General features: G+C 56.9%; 1 protein-coding gene across 1 annotated transcript; it reads right to left on the bottom strand.

Moving 5' to 3' along the window:
• Positions 1–3,513: 3,513 nt before the first annotated feature.
• Positions 3,514–11,677, bottom strand: LOC122364654. The gene is made up of 4 exons (XM_043335261.1): positions 11,483–11,677; positions 6,886–8,188; positions 5,798–6,636; positions 3,514–5,737 (listed from the first exon to the last, which is right to left on the bottom strand). The coding sequence occupies exons 1-4, from the start codon at positions 11,675–11,677 to the stop codon at positions 3,740–3,742; spliced, it is 4,335 nt and encodes a 1,444-aa protein (XP_043191196.1). The 3' UTR covers positions 3,514–3,739.
• Between the last annotated feature and the right edge of the window lie 1,115 nt (positions 11,678–12,792).

Below are 12,792 nucleotides of genomic sequence, written 5' to 3'. Positions count from 1 at the left end.
TTGGATGATGCTACGATAATAATAAATGCTGCACTTACGACCGAAATTACGACGGAATTGATGTCAGCAATTTGCACACTACAAACAGCAATGAAAATAATGAATTCATAGATTGCATTGGTGTTTAACCCGCGCCCTGCTGGGGGGGTGTTTGAGCACCCCCCCCCCCTCCCTTGTGGTTTTTCGCGAATAACTCAAAAAGGTGTACGTTTTTTAGTACACCTTATCATACATCAATTCTACACATGTTGTGAAAATTTCAGACCAAGGTCATTCAAGGTCAGGTCACCAGGTCACTTGAAGTGACCTCACCTCATAAAAAGTTTCAATGTCTGTCATAGCTACACCGAGTGACCGATCGCTTTGAAACTTTCAGCGATTGCTAAGAGCAATAGCATGTACAAAATGTATATCTCAGAATTTTGATATCGATGACCTAAGGTCAGGTCAATTTTGCGACCTCCCCATTAACCCGCGCCCTGCTGGGGGGGGGGGGTGTTTGAACACCCCCCCCCCCTGTGGTTTTTCGTGAATATCTCAAAAACGGCGGCGCGGAGCGCCGCCGTTTTTGGTATACATTATCATACATCAATTCTACACATGTTGTAAAAATTTCAGACCAAGGTCATTCAAGGTCAGGTCACCAGGTCACTTGAAGTGACCTCACCTCATAAAAAGTTTCAATGTCTGTCATAGCTACACCGAGTGACCGATTGCTTTGAAACTTTCAGCGATTGCTAAGAGTAATAGCATGTACAAAATGTATATCTCAGAATTTTCATATCGATAACCTAAGGTCAGGTCAATTTTGCGACCTCCCCATTATAAGTCAATGGGAGAAAATTCAAATGCGCCTCTTTTGGACGAAAGACATTATAAACACTCCCAAACACTGAATTACAAGTGGTTTAGACACACTGAACATGAAAATGGTGTCCGTGACCCCTGTTTATGCCCTGAGGTCATCTAAGGTCACGAATAGTATCTAACAGTTTTTCGCAAATAACTTTTGATAGAGGCATGCTAGAGCGATGAAAACGCCTTAGATGTGTTCAGCTCGACGATACGGATCGACTGATATGCAACACGACCCTTTCCGGTCAGGTCATGACCTTGACCTGAGGTCAAATTTTCAAGTTGACCTTTCAAGGTCAAGTTATAGTTCATTCGATGCGTCTTGACGAGAGGAACACGATGCCGGTAAAAGTAAGCTCGTACAAGGCTTGAGTCAAAAGTTATTGCAGAAAAACTGTTTCCGAAAAAATCGGCTATTTTTGCAGTTTTTGCCCCCTGCAGGCAAAACCGTTGACGTAAGGTCAAATCTGAGAGAATTACTCAGAAAGGGCGTTAATAGGGCTATCGAATGCGCTTTTCCGCGCCGCTGTAGCTCTATTGGTTCCCGAGTTATACGTTGGCTTCTTGGAAATTGTCGACATTCGACCTTGAAATCGGCGAAATTTTGCCTTCAATGACCTCTGGTGACCTGACCTTTGACCTGACCAAAAAATTGACCGAAGTGATTTCCTCATTATTTTTGACGCTCTTTCGAACGCCGCCTTCCGCGTGTCGCTACGTGGCCCAGGAGCCGAGTTAGAAGGGGGGGTGTTCAAACACACCCCCCCCCCCCAGCAGGGCGTGGAAATCCAGGACCCCCAGCCGGGCGCGGGTTAAAAGTCAATGGGAGAAAATTGAAATGCGCCTCTTTTGGACGAAAGACATTATAAACACTTCCAAACACTGAATTACAAGTGTTTTAGACACATTGAACATGAAAATGGTGTCCGTGACCCCTGTTTATGCCCTGAGGTCATCTTGGGTCACGAATGGTATCTAACAGTTTTTCGCAAATAACCTTTGATAGAGGCATGCGAGAGCGATGAAAACGCCTTAGATGTGTTCAGCTCGACGATACGAATCGACTGATATGCAACATGACCCTTTCCGGTCAGGTCAGCTTGACCTGAGGTCAAATTTTCAAGTTGACCTTTCAAGGCCAAGTTATAGTTCATTCGATGCGTCTTGACGAGAGAAACACGATGCCGGTAAAAGTAAGCTCGTACAAGGCTTGGGTCAAAAGTTATTGCAGAAAAACTGTTTCCGAAAAATCGGAAACATAGCCGACCTATGGTAGGCTATTTTTGCAGTTTTTGCCCCCTGCAGGCAAAACTGTTGACGTTAGGTCAGATCGGAAGGTATTACTCAGAAAGGGCGTTAATAGGACAATCGAATGCGCTTTTCCGCGGCGCTGCAGCTCTATTGGTTCCCGAGTTATGCGTTGGCTTCCTGGAAATTGTCGACATTCGACCTGGAAATCGGCGAAATTTTGCCTTCAATGACCTCTGGTGACCTGACCTTTGACCTGACCAAAAAATTGACCGATGTGATTTCGTCATTATTTTTGACGCTCTTTCGAACGCCGCATTCCGCGTATCGCTACGTGGCCCAGGAGCCAAGTTAGAAGGGGGTGTTCAAACACCCCCCCCCCCCAGCAGGGCGTGGAAATCCAGGACCCCCAGCAGGGCGTGGAAATCCAGGACCCCCAGCCGGGCGCGGGTTAACGTTATGATGAGCAACGACATGCATGACATTACATATAGCAAGATGTAAAATGACAAGTTACACAAATGAGTAGGGGAGAGTGGGTTAGTTTGGCCCCCTTTTTTAGAAAACGATGAAACTAAAAATCGACAACACATTTCTGCATTTTCTCAACGCTGACAGGTGTGGCATACATTTTACTTTCTTTGACAGTAAACTTGAAATGATAGATTAACTATTTATATTGAAATTGTGACGTATTACAAAGGTCTGCAAAGCGGCCAAATTGCCCCACTAGCAGGGTTATTTGGCCAGGGGTGTGGGGCAATTTGGCCGGTGTTAGTTTGAGGCCATGATTTTTGTTATAGGCGAGTCAGCTTCACTTTCAGCAATGACGTGTGTCCTACGACGCATCTGAAGCATTTTGGAGGTTGACTCAGCCGTCACAGTGGTCGAAAATAGTCAAAATAGCGGCTTTAGATGCGATGACAGCTTTTTACGAATAGCTTTTGAAGTAATCAAGCAAGGCCAAAACTAAAAGTACCATCGTAATTCTCTCGTCATTCCGCATCGAAACATGTATGTGTTGACCTCGAGAGGTCAAGGTCAAAGGTTGGCTTCAGGTCACGCTACCTCAGGTCGCTTGACCTCAAGGTTACGTGAGTTCAAGGTCATCATGTATATCATTCGATGCGCCTTGACGAGCTGAACACAATGAGGCCATTTGCGCGGCTGTATCTTTTTTTCTGTAAGTATTTATTAGCAAAAAAGCGTTAGGTAACTTTTGATGACGTCACATGCCCTTACAGCTGTCCAATAGGAAATATGGCATCAAGGTAGTCAAAGTTGGTCATGAATTATGTCCTTTATGGTATAATTGACCATGACAACTCGGCCGTCCCAGCATAGTGACTCCGAGCGCACCGGCTGTTATGGTCGGTAGTGGCGATTAGCACGGCGATTTCTCTGGAGCGGCACTGGGCGACCGAAACATGATGGCGGCGACCATGGAACTGTTTATTTTCTGCGTGTTTCCATATGACCGGGGGGTGAGTCCAAATGAAGGGAAAAAGGGAAAATGGAGGGAAAACATGCCCCAACACAACACCCCCCCTCAAGACGCATGCGTCGGTACAAGATACGCATTGCGTCTAACACAGAAAACAAAAATGTACACCACACACGGTGTGGACGCACGAACTCAGTCGTACGTCTGGTCCGCCCAGCGCACGGTCAGTCGGGCCGGACGGCGACGGCGGCGCGTCCCACGGCGCACTGAGCTGGGGTCGTCGGCGCTGTTCCGCAGCACCGGTGGTGCCGGCTGTCCGCCCGCCGGCGCAGCGGCGGCGGTCTCCTCCGTGCCGTCGGGTGCCGAGCTCGGAGCGGGCTGCTGCCGGCGCCCGGGTGCAGGTGTGGCGGCGCCCTCCGAGATGAGAGATCTCTGGGGTCGCAGATAGCGCCGGTTCCGCCAGTAGACTCGGCCACTGGGCAGCCGGACCAGGTAGTCGCGCCGCTGTCCGACTGCCGTGATGACGCCGACGCGGTCCCACAGCCCCGACCGCGGGTCTTGGACGAGCACGCGCTGACCCATGGTGAGCGCGCTGTGCTGTCGGGCTGTCGCGTCGTACCGCTCGGCTGTTTTCTGTTGCTGCGCCGCGGCCCGGGCGTCACAGTCGTCCGCCGCCCGCTGCCAGCAGTCAGCGAAGGCCCGGTGGTGCGCCGGCACTGCCGATCTCAGCGGGTGGCCGAACAGCACCTGAGCCGGCGAGCGGCCGTCGGCGCGCGGCGTGTTGCGCAGTTCCAGCAGCCCCTGCGCGTAGGCGTCCGTGTCGAGCTCACCGCTGCTGGTCGCCTTCTGGATGAGCCGTTTGGCGGCCTTGACCGCCGCCTCAGCGTGTCCGTTTGATTGCGGGTAGTGCGGCGTGGAGATCTGGTGCTCCACTCCCCAGCGGCGCAGAAACTCTCGGGTGAGCCGGGCGGTGAACTGGGGTCCACCGTCTGTCCGGAGGGTGGTGGGCACGCCGGTGGCCGCGAACATCTGGCGCAGGCTGCGGACCAGGTCTCTGGCAGTCGCCTCGCCGGCCACGTGCGACACAAACGGCCACCCGGACAGCCGGTCCGCGTACACCAGGAACGTGCGGCCGGCCCAGGCGAAGTAGTCAGCGGAGACAGCCTCAAACACACGTGACGGCGTCTTTTCCGGCATCAGCGGCTCCTTCTGCTGACTGGGCAGGTACCGCTGGCAGGCCGGGCACGCACCGACATGGTTCGCAATGTCACTGTCCAGGAACGGCCAGTAGACTACCTGCCGCGCGCGGCGTTTGGTGCGCTCGACGCCCTGGTGACTGGCGTGCAGGCGCTCGAGCGTGGCGCGCCGCAGACTGGGCGGTATCACGAGCCGCTGGCCGCACACCACCAGGCCGTCGTCCACGGCCAGCCGGTCCCGAACTCCCCAGTACGGTCGGAGGCGCGGGTCCAGCTGTGACCGGTGCTCGGGAAATCCACTCAGGATCAGATCGGTGAGTGCGATGAGCTCCGGATCGGCGGCGGCGGCGGCGCGCACTTCTGTCAGCGCCGCGTCTTTGAACGGGCTCGGACCGTCGTCCGCCCCGTCGGTGGCCAGCCGTGAGAGCACGCTGGCGAGTTGATGGCTGGCGTCCCTCTCGGCTTCCTCGTCCTCAGGCGCCGGGTCATCCACCGGCGCGCGCGACAGCGCGTCCGGGATGGCGTGCAGCTTGCCTTGCCGCCAGGTGGCGAGCAGGTTGAACGGCGCCAGCCGTTCTCGTAGCCGCTGGAGCCGCGGATTTTCGATCTCCGCGAGGCTCTTACTGTTGAGGATCGGGATGAGCGGCCGGTGATCGGTCAGGACTTCAAACCGCTGCATCCCGCTGAGATAGATGCTGCATTTCTTGCAGGCCCAGGCCAGGGCCAGCAGCTCCAGCTCGATCACGGCGTACCGCGACTCGGCGTCCGATAGGAAGCGTGAGCCGCACTGGATCAGTCGCCACCGGCCTGCGGCGTCTTGCTGCAGCAGGCAGTAGCCCAGGCCGCCGGAGCGAGCGGCATCAGTCTCAAGGACTGTGCGGCGGCGAGGGTCGAAGAAGTCGAGCACGGGAGGCGACGTGAGTGCCATCTTCACCGCGCTGAACGCCTGCTCGTGCGCTGGCGTCCACAGCCACGCGTTCCGCGGCCGCAGCAGCTGTCTCAGCGGCTCGGCGGCGGCGGCGACCTCTGGGGAGAAAGCGCCGAGCTGGGTCACCAGGCCGAGGAACGACCCTAGGTCGGTGATGTTGCCGGGCCTGGGGAAGGCCTGGATGGCACGAACTTTCTTGCCGTCGGCGGTGTAGCCAGCTGAATTGATGCGGAAGCCGCAGAATTCCACTTCATCTTCCGCGAACTGACATTTGTCCGGGTTGAGTGTGATGCCGTGCTGGTCACATCTCTTCAGGATCTGCCGCACGTGCTGCAGGTGGGCGGCGTAGTCAGCATCATAGGCCAGGACGTCGTCCACGACCTTACACGTGCGCGGGATGTCGCCGAGCGCGGCGTCACCGCGCTGGTTGTACACGTCGCCAGAGCTGACGATTCCCATTGGAGCCCTCAGGTACCGGTAGCGGCCCCACGGCGTGATGAAACACGTCAGGTCTCTGTCTTCGGGCCGGATCGGGACCTGGTGGTACCCCGCCTTGCTGTCCAGCTTGGTGAAGTATGCAGCGCCGGGTGAGACGGAGGCCACTGCATCTTGAGGCGAGCGGACCGGGTAAGTCGGTCGCTTCACGAACCGGTTCAGTTTCGTGAAGTCCACGGTCAGCCGGCAGCCGGACACTGTGCCGTCTGACGACCGCTTAGCAACAGGAACGATCGGATGACACCAGTCTGTGGGGTGCTCCACCGGCTCGATGATGTCCTTTTCCATCAGCTCGTCGAGTTGCAGTCGCACGTCCTCTCGCCAACAGAACGGGATATTCCGGGCGGTGGTCACAGCGTGAGGGACGGCGTCGTCCGTCAGCTCGATCTTCATCGGCTCCCCCGTCATCTTCCGCAGGGTCGACTTCGTATCGAAGACCCTCGGGAACTCGGCTTTCAGTGCGTCGAAGTCTGCCCGCCGCTGCCGTGCGGAGGGGGTGCCACCGGCGGCCGGGCCGTGCGCGCGGCCGGGCGGCGGCGCGCCTGTAGGGCCGGGCGGCGGCGCCCGCCCGGTCGGGTCGGCGCCGGCCGAGCTGGCGGCCGGCCGGTCGGCGGCAGAGACGCGGCTTAGGTCCCCGGTCTCGTCAGGTGCCGCCGTCGTGCCGCTGCAGCGCCGTAGTGAGGGCTGGCTGCCGGCGGCGGGGGCCTCGGGCGGCTCACCGGGCGGCGGCGGCTCCGGTGCCCCACCGTCCGTCCCAGTCTCGGCTGCCGAGCCGCGCTGACAAATCTGCCGCGGGAAGCTCGCCGGCAGAATTCCCAGGCCGATACAATCGTGCCACGACAGCAGTGGTGAGTGCAGTGCTCGCAGAACGGACACCTGCACGGTCTGTATGACGTCACCGAGCTGCAGGGTGAGGGCGCACGTGCCCACACAGTCCAGCCGGCGGCTGTCGGCGGCCCACAGCACAGCCGTGGAGGGCGTGAGGTCCGCTCTGCTCACTCCCATGGACTCGGCTTGTTGCAGTGAGAGGGCTGATATTTCGGCGCCGGTGTCGGGCGTCCATACGGTCGACCGCCTGACTCCGTTTGGCAGGTGCAGCTGTAGCCGGATTTGCGGCGACCGGTGGGCCGTCACACTGTTGAGGCGCGCGCCCGGCGTCCGGGCTGCCGGCGGCGCTGACTGCTGCCGGTTCCCCTTGTCTCTCGTGGTTGTATTCGCTGCCAGCACCAAAACCTGCCGGTGCGACGCGTCGGCAGCCGTGCTGTTGCCACGGCGGCGGCTGCTTGCGCTACGGTGGCGCCGGCCCCTCCCCTGGCGGCGGTTGCTCGCGCTACGGTGGCGCCAGTCCTGGCCCTGGTGGCTGCGCTCGGAACTAGGCGTCTGCCGGTGCCGCTCATCAGTGCCCGCGGCACGCCGGCAGACCGAGGAAAAGTGGTCCCGTTCGTGGCATCGGTGGCAGGTGCGACCCAGGGCGGGGCAGGCACGACCGTCCGTGTGCTGCGCGGCACCGCAGCGGTCACACCGCCGGGTCTGGTCGGCCGGGCGCGAGTCCGCGCCGCTCGGCCGACCGCGCTGTCGCCGGTACTCGGAGAGACGGCGCAGAGACGGCTCGCCCGGGCCACGGATCGCCGAGCTGTTGAGACGGGCGCTCTCAGACGCCCGGCACAGGTCGGCGGCCATCTGGAAGGTCAGATCGGGCAGCTCCAGCATGCGGCGTCTAGCCTCGTCATCACTGGTGCCCACCACCAGATGGTCTCGGAACCGATCATCGGTGCAGTTAGGGCAAAAATCACAGCAGGACGCTATCTCCTTCAGGGCGCAGATAAAATCGTCCACTGACTCGCCTGGCTCCTGCATCCGCATGTTAAACTCGCAGCGGTCGATCACCACGTTCCGCTGCCGCCGAAGGTGGGCGTGCATGGCGGTGATTACATCGGCCATGGACGCCTCGGCGGGGATGGGCAGGCCGAACCGAACAACGCGGGCCCAGTCGTCGTCGAGAACGGCGAGCAGGGCGGCCCGCTGCTCAGCCCAGTGGCGTACGCACATACAGGACATTCCGTGCATGCCCTGTCCCTTTGGCTCATCGTCCCCGGCGCCCTCAGTGACTGGCGCCCCTCTGTCCAGTGTTGGCGCTCCTCCAGTCGATAGCGGCGCGCTTCTAGTTGATGGCGAAGCCCCTCTGTCCAGTATTGGCGCTCCTCTGGTGATAGTGGCGCCCTCCTAGACGATATGGTGGGCCGGTGGCGCCCCTTTGTCCAGTATTGGCGCCCAGGCGCGGATCCAGGGGGGGGGGGCGACGGGGGCGGCCGCCCCCCCCCCCCGTCATCCGAAAAAGGCGCCCATATCCCGCGGCAGAGAGGGCGCCCCGAGCAGAAGAGCGGCGACACAGCAAAGGTTCAGCAGAAATAGGGCGCCTCCAGCAGAAGTTGGGCTCACCAAGCAGGAGAGTGACGCCCAATTGCCTATTCCCAGCAGATGAGAGTCGCCCCAGCAGCAGATGGGCGCCCCCAGCAGAAGAGGGCGTCTCGTTACAAGAATATAAAATACCTTCTGTTCAAGAGGGGCGCCCCTGGCAGCGGAAGGGCACCCTTAGCAGGAGACGTGTCCCCCTGAAGAGGAGCGACGCCCCAGCAAAAGGAGAGAGGCGCCCCCATTCCGAGAAGAGGGGCGCCCTGACAGCAGCTGGGCGCCCCAGCAAAAAAGGAGCCCCATAATAAGAAAATGGGTGCCACTGGCAGAAGAGGGGCGCCCCAGCAGAAGAGAGGGGTCTCCAGTAGGAGACGGGCGCCCCAAGCAGAAGAGGGGCGCCCCAGCAGAAGAGAGGCGCCACAGCAAAAGTTAATCAGAAATAGGCAGCCTCCAGCAGAGGTTGGGCCCGCCAAACAGGATATGGGCGCCCCATTGACAATATCCGGCAGAAGACAGACGCCCCAGCAGCAGATGGGCGCCCCCGGTAGAAGAGGGGCGCCCCATTACAAAAAGAAAAGGAGTATATTCTACCAAGAGGGGCGCCCCTGACGACAGCGGAAGGGCAACCCCAGCAGAGGGGCGGTGCCCCAGTAAAAGGAGAGGTGTGCCCCGCTCCGAGCAGCAGAGGGTCGCCTCGCCCCAGAAAAAAAAACAGGAGCCCCATAAGAAGAAAAGGGGTGCCTCTGGCAGAAGAGAGACGTTCCCCGCAGTGGAAGGGCGCCCCCACAAGAGTGGCGTCTCCAGCAAAAGAGAAGTGCCCCCTGCAAGAGAGGGGCACCCCACCAAAAGTTGGGCAGAAGTGGGGCGCCTCCAGCAGAATTTGGGGTCGCCAAACAGGAGAGGGTCGCCCTATTCACAGTAGAAAAGACTCCTCAGCAGCAAAGGGGCGCCCTAACAGAAAAGGTGCACTCGTAGTAGAAGTGGGACGCATCAGGAAGAAGAGGGGCACTTCTAGCAGAAGATGGGCGTCCCAGATAAGTGGGCCGCCTACAGCAAATTGGTCGTTCTTAGAAGGAAGAAATGAGGCGACTTAAGCAAAGTGGGTCTCTCCATAATGGATTAGGCGATCCAAGCAGAGGTTGGGCTCCCCCGGGAAGTGAGGCATACCAGCATAAGTGAGACGCTTCCAGAAAAAGGAGGGGGCATCACCGGGAGAAGGAGGACTGCACCAGTAAATGGAGGTCACCTTTTTGCCAATATCTTTTGCTAGGGTAGCGGTGCCCATCTACGACCCGTGCCGTGCTGGTGGTCTGAGTTTTCCGTGTCCTGCTGGGGAGGGGGGGGGCACACTCCCTCGTCTAGCTCGGCTCCTGGGCCGCGTAGTGACACGCGATAAGCGGCATTTGAAAGATCGTCAAAAACAGGACGAAAACAAAACGGTCATTTTTTAGGTCAGGTCGAATGTCAGGTCTTCAGAGGTCATCAAAGGTAAAATGTTGCCTGTTTCAACATTTTCCGTTTTCGAAGCAGCGGCACATAACTCGGAAACCAATAGAGCTATAGCGCCGCAGAAAAGCGCATTCGATAGCCCTTTTAAAGGTGTTTCTGCAAGCTGCGCTCAGATTTGACCTCAGGTCAACGGTTTAGCCTTCAGAGGGCAAAAGACTCTAAAAATAGCCTTTTTACGAACAATGTTTTCCTGCAATAACATTTGACTCAAGAGAGTCTCGACATTACGTTTGCCTGCATTGCGTTTCTGTCGTCGAGACACGTCGAACAAACTAAAGGTTGACCTTATGACGGGTAATTTTGAGAATTTGACCTCAGGTCAAGGTCATGACCTGACCGGAAAAGGTCATGCTGCATAGCAGTCGATGCGTATCGTCGAGCTGAACACAGCTGAGGTGTTTTTATCGCTCTAGCTTGAATCTATCAAAAGTTATTTAAAAAAAAAACTGCTGCGGACCTTTCATGACATGGGATGACCTCTGGGACATAATGAGTGGTCACACTAGGTGCAATGTTCTTATTCAGCGTGTTAATTTTATATGTATCCCAATGCTTGATATTGTCTAGAATGGCGCTCGTCCAAAAGAGATGCCTTTCAGTTTTCTCCCAAAGACTTAATTATACCTACCTACCTAATGGAGACGTCGCACAACTGACCTGACCTTAGGTCACAGATATCGAAATTCCGAGATATACATTTCATGGATAGTGTTGCTTTCATCAATCACTGAAAGGTTCAAAGCAATCGTTCAGTCGGTATAGCAATGGTAAGCATTTGAACTTTTTCTTAGGCTAGGTCACTTGGCATAACCTGGTGACCTGACCTTCCATCACCCGCGTCAGACATTTTTACAACATGTGCAAAAAAAGATGCATGATAAGGTATGCTGAAAATGGCGGCGCTGCGCGCAGCCGTTTTTCAGATATTTGCGAAAAACCTGAGGGGGAGCGCGATAACGCCCCCTAGCACGGCGCGGGCTTTTAGCTCCCGATTTTGACGGTTTGGCGCCCCCTTTGTATGGAGCGCCCCCGGATTGCCAGGTCGCCCCTATTTCGACTTGCCGCCCCCCCCCCTCCCGAAAATTCCTGGATCCGCCCTGTTGGCGCCCCTCCAATCGATAGCGTCGCGCTCCTAGATGATGGTGGGTGTCGCCCCTCTGTCCAGTGTTGGCGCCCCTCCAGTCGATGCCCTGGTCCTTCGCAAATTCCTGGGTACGCCACTGGCTCAGCCTCGGTGAGATCGTGGACGCCGGTGAGGAGGCAGTAGCCGGAGAACTTCTCTTTCCAGGCCTCAAACTCCTTGAGGGTAGCGGTAGCCGCCAGCCGGGGCGTGGGCGTGCCGGCGGCGGGCATTCGTGCACGCGGCCGGGCGCCGGAATCGGGCCCCGCAGCTGCCTGGGCGGGTGCCGTGGCGTCCTGCACGGCCGTCGGGCCGGGAAGCATCCGCTCCATCAGCGCGGCCATCCGCTCCTCACGTCGCGCTGCCGCTGCAGCCAGCTCCAATTGCTGCTGCAGCATGCCCCGAAGCAGCTCCATCTCAGACGGCTTCTCGGCGGCGGCGGCCGACTGCGCCTCATCGCCGCCCGCCATCTTGGACGCGCGCGCCGCACACAGATATCACTCGCGACGGGCGACACGAGCCCGAATCAGAGATTATCACGGCCGTTAGCGAAAGGTTAGATAGTTAGAAAAAAATTACCGACCGACCGCGCCATGTTATGGTCGGTAGTGGCGATTAGCACGGCGATTTCTCTGGAGCGGCACTGGGCGACCGAAACATGATGGCGGCGACCATGGAACTGTTTATTTTCTGCGTGTTTCCATATGACCGGGGGGTGAGTCCAAATGAAGGGAAAAAGGGAAAATGGAGGGAAAACATGCCCCAACACAACACCGGCCAAGTTGCCCCGCTAGTCCCGGCCAAATAACCCCACATTGCCATTCTGAAAATTTTTGTCTATAGAGTCGTCATGGCTGTACAGAACTAGATGAAATTGCTCTTGGAACCGCTGAACACCCTCGAAAAATGGCGCTATAATGTTGGAATTCGTTTAAAGCCCAAATACTACATGTTATACAAATTTTTAAAGGGAAGTAAAAGTTACCATTTTCTAACGAAATTTACCTTTTATTAATTTTGAATAAAACTAAGAGGGGGAAAATTTTGACATTTGTTCTCGAGTTAGTTCTACCGATGACAAATGAATAGAGACTAAAGTTATTTCATTCACTTTTATCAGCTTTCGTACAGGTGGGGGCGGCCAATTTACACCACCAGCCAAATTACCCCACTCTCCCCTACTATAGTTCGTTCGACCCTCACTATAAGCATTTCTTTGAACACAGCACGAGAATTGCTAGCTGAATTACTGAGGAAACTTGTTAGCGCGCATTGTTACGGAGCGAGCGAAGCGAGCGGAGTCTTTCGTTACGGGGCGGGCGAAATCTTTCGTAGATTAACGGAAATTTCGGACTATGAGCGGCCGGCTGGCCGGCCGGCCGTGCGGGCGCCTTTGCGAGGCTTATATCTCAGCGACCGCTTGACCGATTTACATGCGGTAATTTTTGTAGGGCAGCTTCATTCCTCACTACCAAGTATTGGACTATTCCCGGTGCATGTGGGTGACCCTTATGCACTTGCCACGTACAAAACGAAGAGGTGACAGTTTTGTAACAATTGCAATATATCGGTACTTATTGGGCCG

Source organism: Amphibalanus amphitrite, unplaced genomic scaffold, assembly GCF_019059575.1.
Source record: "Amphibalanus amphitrite isolate SeventyFive unplaced genomic scaffold, NRLGWU_Aamphi_draft 000690F_arrow, whole genome shotgun sequence".
Taxonomy (NCBI): Eukaryota; Metazoa; Arthropoda; class Thecostraca; order Balanomorpha; family Balanidae; genus Amphibalanus; species Amphibalanus amphitrite.
This window is presented reverse-complemented; position numbering and strand designations above follow the sequence as displayed.